General features: G+C 45.2%; 1 protein-coding gene across 1 annotated transcript; it reads right to left on the reverse strand.

The window, feature by feature from the left end:
* Positions 1-3,608: 3,608 nt before the first annotated feature.
* LOC147906068 (uncharacterized) lies at positions 3,609-5,885 on the reverse strand. Its single transcript, XM_087382940.1, has 5 exons — positions 5,296-5,885; positions 4,782-4,863; positions 4,616-4,692; positions 4,441-4,500; positions 3,609-4,280 (listed from the first exon to the last, which is right to left on the reverse strand). Exons 1-5 carry the CDS (start codon positions 5,398-5,400, stop codon positions 3,879-3,881), a joined length of 726 nt encoding a protein of 241 aa, XP_087239066.1. The 5' UTR covers positions 5,401-5,885; the 3' UTR covers positions 3,609-3,878.
* Between the last annotated feature and the right edge of the window lie 272 nt (positions 5,886-6,157).

Genomic DNA, 6,157 nt, shown 5'->3' on the forward strand with positions numbered 1-6,157 from the left:
ACTCAGTTACAAATGCTGTTGTATCCTTGTCTTCTAATGCCATTCTAATATGATTATAGCCACTGAACCCATCAAGAAAACTATAAATTCGTGTTCTACAATAGTATCTAAGACTGAGTGACAAAATGGTAATGGGAATGGATCTGTGAGTGTGGCAACATTCAACTTCCTATAATCCACACAAATCCTTAGTTTTCCATTCTTTTTGGGAACAATGACAATTGATGACAACCATGTCACATGGTCCAATGGGTAGATGAAACCAAGCTTGAGTAGTTTATCCAGCTCATCTTTTACTTGTTTGGCATGATTGGGGTTCATTCAGTATGATCGATGTTGGATCATTAGGGTTGCATCCTTTCTCAGGTTATCCTGTGTTGGCAGAATTCAGGATCTACCCCTTTCATATTTGTATAATGCCATGCAAACACGCCCTTAAATTCGATTAGCAATTGTCTAAGGTGTTCTTTGAATGGCTCTTGAAGTCCAGTGCTTACAAGCACTGTTTTTGGGTCACCAGGGTCTCCCAGATTCATTTCCTCATTGAGATCATCCTCTTTTACCCTTGTACGAACTCACAAAATGAGGGTATATCTCATGGCCTTGCAAATCACGAAGTTTCTCATCCAAAGCTATGTCCAGGGATCCTACAATTAGATGGATGAATACATGCCATAGAAGCACAATGCAATGGCATTGTAAAGAGTGATGCCTAGAATTTGGTTACACCATGCAGAAGAAAGAATGTCATGCCACAAATGGGTCTATAAAGATGACAAGGTAGACAAGTATGAGGCAAGGTGGATTGCAAAGGATTATACTTTAGTAGGAGGCTATGGATTTGAAGAAATCTTTGCAACAACATATCCAAGATGAAAACTATCCGCCTCTTGCATGCAATTTGGGGTTAGACTTGCATCAAATTGATGTAACGTACGTCTCCCTACAAGAAAGTTCTAATATGAAGTGCCCAAAAGGGTCTATTTGAGCCGGATCTAGTAAGTTTGGTATGCCAATTGAATAATGATGTCAATTGAGAAATGGTCCAAGACAATCCCCAATGGCTTCGTACAACAAGATTCATTCTATTTCAAGGGCAAGCATCCACAAGGTGTTAACTTGACCATAAAGGGCATGTGGAAGCAAACGCAAATGCTCTCATAATCATTGCACTGAATGGGTGCCCTCATTGTGGATAACAAGACAAGCAACAGATAGTGAACGGGTTTAAGGCCAATCTTTGCAAGCATTTTGCAACAACACAACCTTGAGACTCATCAAGGATGCAAGCCTTGAATATGCTTTCATCCTGATCTAACGCAAATTGAATTCACGTTTTTATCCAAGTAGGAGCTCAATCTAGTCATCTTTGGCAAGGTACAAACCATTTGCTAGAAGGCATGCCCACACTCTAAAAGACCACTTGAACGTGGATAAGATTACTACGTTGGCCCCACAAGGTAAATACCATTTGTAGGAAAGCATGTCTGCATGTCTACACTCTAAGACTACTCCAAGGTAGTAAAGATTGCTTGATTGGTCACAACTTAGATGCACATAGCATTCACGATTTCATCCATGAAGTAGCTTAGACTAGTCATATTTGGTAAGGTGAAAGTCATTCGCTAGAGGTTATGTCCTCACTCTAAAACCACCCTTATTGCCCGCCTCCCCTCTCTCCCCTAAATCGTATTGGCATTTGCATTTAAAGATGCACAATTATTACTAGTGCTCATTAGAATTTAGTTTTATCCCATTACTTCATGCAACAACACAACTTCTACTTGTAACAACACCACAATCCCCAAGAGCACTCCACAGCAACCCAGAGGTACGGCTGCCAACCTACCAAGGCTAACTTCACTCCCCTTGGGGGTAGGGGCAAGGCAAGGTGCCCCTAGATAGCCTCAACCGAGTGTGTGAGTTGGGTAGGGTGAGATTTTTCTTTTTTAATAAAAAATCCCAAAAGACATATATTCCCTCTCAAACCGCCCTCCCCTCTTATCTTCAACTAATGCCTACAAAATATTCATTTTTTAAAGGGTATAATATCGTCTTTGAGGTCAATAGCATTGGCAGGACACCCTCATTCAGCCCTTCTTTCTCTTATCTTGAACTAATGCCTACAAAATATTCATTTTTTAAAGGGTATAATATCGTCTTTGGGGTCAATAGCATTAGCAAGGACACCCTCATTCAGCCCTTCTTTTCCCCTTCTCTAACCACTCAACTAATAATTGCATCTCTTGTTGAGTACATGCCACATGTCCTAAACCATTCAATGCTCTAAGCTCTACCAATACTACTCATTTTGTCACAAACGGTTACTTAAACTAGCTTTACTGTCTGTGAAGTATCCCATAAATATCATATAAGGGGATAACACTAGGGATGCCCACACCCTCAAATACTTGCAATTTTTACGACAGTAACTATATCAAGGAGAATATTTGTTAGCTAGAAGTTTGCTAGAAGGTATACTCACACTCTCAGAGAGCCACCACGTTCCTCTCCCATCCTCAACTAGTACTTTTCATTGAGTGGAAGGTCAGAGCTTGCGCTAGTTATTTAAAGCCGCCACTGCATAGCGATCAGGAGAACTTTAAAAAGCAGCAGGACGACATGAGCAGACTAGATTTCGTGAGTGCACGTTGAGGAAACGTTTCTTTTGGCCGACCAATTGAGTCCCAAACGCTCTAGTCTTGCTGGGACTAATAGCATTCTCTCTCTCAAAAAACTCTCAAGCTGCTGATTGCAGCGAGTGCTGTAGGTGTATAAAGCACAGCATTCCCTCCCATATATTTTGTCTAATGATCATTTGCTTGGCAAAATGGGCACTCAGAGTTTACATGCATCTCTCTATTTAAAGTTCGACATAAAAGGTTGGCAGCTACAAGATTTCCACGTGCTTTGCTGTGAGATTTGCAAAACAGGCAAGCAATCGTTGAGTTTTGATGGGCTTTGCCCTCATGGGTGGCTAAGAAAATGCTTCGAAATGGGGCTTCTCATAAGTTCAAGCCTCGCCCCTTGGGTCAAGACAGTTATTTGGATGAGGTTGTAACAGGATAGGGTAATTTAGAGGCCTTGTACATGGGAATGAACAACGTTACATTCAAGCCTTCAACTAAATGAACATTATAGACTACTGTTTTCCACACGATCTCAGATATGCACACCACGACGGTCTTAGCAAAGTCCTAGCGTGTCTAACAGCTTCTATTACTTCAATGATTCCCGCCCATTGTCGGTAAAGTTGTTCATAGTAGACACAATTCTATACCTGTCAACATTTTTCATCTCCATTCCTAGCCCCTGATCAAAGGGCGTTCCCCTCGTATTCGTGTAACGAAAGGTTTTACAGTGCATGTCCTCGTCGGAATCCTTACTCTGCGATGCATCAACCAACCATTCCATTGCGATGCATCAACCAACCATCTCATTATGCTTCATCCACATCCACCGGTCGTTGAAGATGTGGGTGTTGAATTTTCGACATTCCTAGTACTATGATATCCACAGTGAGATATCCTTCCTCATTGCTGGTTAAAGCAAAACAACTTTGTGTGTGTGTGTGTGTGTGTGTGAGAGAGAGAGAGAGAGAGAGAGAGAGAGAATCATTTTATCTGGAGTGGCATCATGCATCAATCATTCAGAAATATTCCTGTATCAGGAACTAGTTCAAACTGAATCCACAAAAGTGAGGACATTGCTTCACTAGAAGCGGTCGGAGTCCAGACCTATCCTGCTTCACTAGAAGCGGTCAGACATATCCTATTCAGACACCCACAACCACGATCTTTGATTGGGCATCGTTGTCGTCATCGTCCTAGAAGAACCCCACCCAAAAAAAGGGCAGGGGGTAAACGATAAATAATCACTCAGCATGAATGGATGCCCAACCCTACCCTGCAGCCACAGGAAGTATCCTGCGTCGATCCATCAGAATGATAAAACTGATCACATTGTGTGGCGTTCCCTAAACCAGCATTCTCTTGCAGAGAACTACTCTTCTTCTTCTTGGTGGCGTTGAAATCAACACTTCCACAGTCGTAAGGTGTTCGGAAAATGTGATTTTCGCCGGAAGGGAGACTGCCTTCGAGAATGCAAGAGCCCATGTCATCGAAAGATGCCTGCTCTGCCAACCCCCAGCTTCGCTTCTTGTCAAAATTCACAGAGGTTGCAAACTGAGAGCAGGAATCATCCAACCCCGTCATGTCTGCACTGAACATGCTCACAAAAAGATGCTGCAAGTCTTCAAAGCTACTGCCCTTCCCGCCCTCCTGCATTCACAAACCCTTATCAGCCGTAAGTTTGCTTCAGAGTTCGGAGTCTCGGTATCCAAGACATCGCCTTTTTTTTACATATCCCGCACGACGGCACGAGGCTCCCGCCGATTCCGAATTTTTGCACATGGGTTTCAACAGGCGAATGAGAACTCACCTCTGAAGCTTGCACTTCGGCCATCATGCCAGCCATTTCGCCAATGAAGCTACTCAATCCCTGCATTGCAATCCGCTTCAGAATGCGATCATATCCAAAACAAGCTAAAGAAGACCCCCGATTCTGCACAAACTTTTCCTTGCCATAATTTCTAGTGATCTGAACCATCCGTCACCTCTATGTCTTCATCGTCATCCTCTGGGTCGTAAAGTCCGTTGTCGTACAGCTTTTTCTTCCGCACGTCGGACAACACTGGACACGACATTCCTGAAACATTCACACAGCGAGAAACCAAAAAAATACTGGCCAAAGAGACTGCTTGCCATGGAAAACCCGCCTACCTGTATAGGCTTCCTGAATGTTCTGGAATTTCATCTTCGCATCCACTTGATCTTTGCCGCTACATTTATCAGGATGCCATCTCTGCAAATCCAATTAAGGAATTTGTATGAGTATGTACAATCTGCCAAAATCTCGCATTTTATCACCTACACGCCCGTGACGAAAAACGGAGCCATTTCTCTCATTTGCAGCGATCAAGAACTCCTTATGCCACCCTCAGATGGTCCTCTCAACTCTTCCTAATGGATGACCTGCCACTGGATACACCAGGGCACTGGCCACGCGAGTGTGAGTGGGCGAAAACAAAACGAATAAATCGGCGAGGAAAGGCGTCGATTTGCAAATGCAAAATGCGAACTTTCCCTTTCAGAATAGAATGAACGGGAAGGCGCAACGATGAAGGATGGATCGCAAAGTTTTGAGCTGAAACAAGCCTCGCGCAACTAGGATGGATAAACCTCGCGCGTTACGATCAAACGAAAACGTTGCTTTCGGGGGCAGAATCAGGCGTACCATGGCAAGCTTCCTGTAAGCGCTACGAATTGCACATTCGGAGGCGTCGCTCTCGAGACCAAGAACGGAATAGTAGCCCCCGGGCCGTTCCTCGACGGACGCCATCGCAGAGAAGATTGCGTCGACACAGCAGGTTTCCAATGTCTGTCGTCCAATGTTCTTTCTACGCGATCTGTGGGAGATCGCGCGCGCAGCAGGCTCTGAAAGACATCATTGTGGATGAACACCAGATCGCGCGCTGAATGCAAGACCTCTGAGAGGGGGGGAGAGACGAAAACCCGAAATCAAGAGCAGGGATAGGAAGAATGATTCTCGGGGGGTGAGAGGCAGAATCCGGGGGAAAAGGTTCTGGGGAGGGGGGAAGCGAGGAACGAACTAGAAGGGGAGAGAGAATTCGAGAGGAAAGGAAGCGAGAAGGAGGGCGAAGTTTCGACAAATTGGAGAGGCGAGGGGGATAGGATTGGAGGGAGCGAGGGGGGAGGAGAATGCTCGCGAAGGAAGCTTAGCGAGGAAGGTGGCTATGGCGGACACCTCTGCTGCCACACGCCAAGCTCTGTTTGCTCACCCCCCGAAAGGAAGAAGATGACACAGTTGAATTTCCCCCCTTTTAAATTAATCCCCCCAAAAATATATAAATCCTAACCCTTGCCCTTTACCCCCCCTTACCTCACCCTGGTTACCCGCCCGCTCAGATCCCCACTCCCCCACGTGTCCCCCCCTCAACGGCCCAGATCAGCCTCCTTGCCCCCCCTTGATATTTTTGTTCGCGGCAGCTTCTGGAAGGTCCACCGGCTCCACCGCCTGTAGCCCGTCGCCTGCCCATACAACCCACCGGCTGCGCTTCGTCGACGCTTCTGGAAGC

This window comes from Dipteris shenzhenensis, chromosome 1 (genome assembly GCF_047967505.1).
Source record: "Dipteris shenzhenensis isolate YYH24624 ecotype China chromosome 1, Dip_SZ_1.0, whole genome shotgun sequence".
NCBI lineage: Eukaryota > Viridiplantae > Streptophyta > Polypodiopsida > Gleicheniales > Dipteridaceae > Dipteris > Dipteris shenzhenensis.

Coding starts and splice junctions, on each gene's coding strand:
- LOC147906068 (XM_087382940.1), bottom strand. CDS start 5,400: ATGGCGTCCGTCGAGGAACGGCCCGGGGGCTACTATTCCGTTCTTGGT. Junction 4,864..5,295: donor CTTACAGGAAGCTTGCCATG/GTACGCCTGATT, acceptor TTGGATTTGCAG/AGATGGCATCCTGATAAATG. Junction 4,501..4,615: donor ATGACGATGAAGACATAGAG/GTGACGGATGGT, acceptor ATTGCAATGCAG/GGATTGAGTAGCTTCATTGG.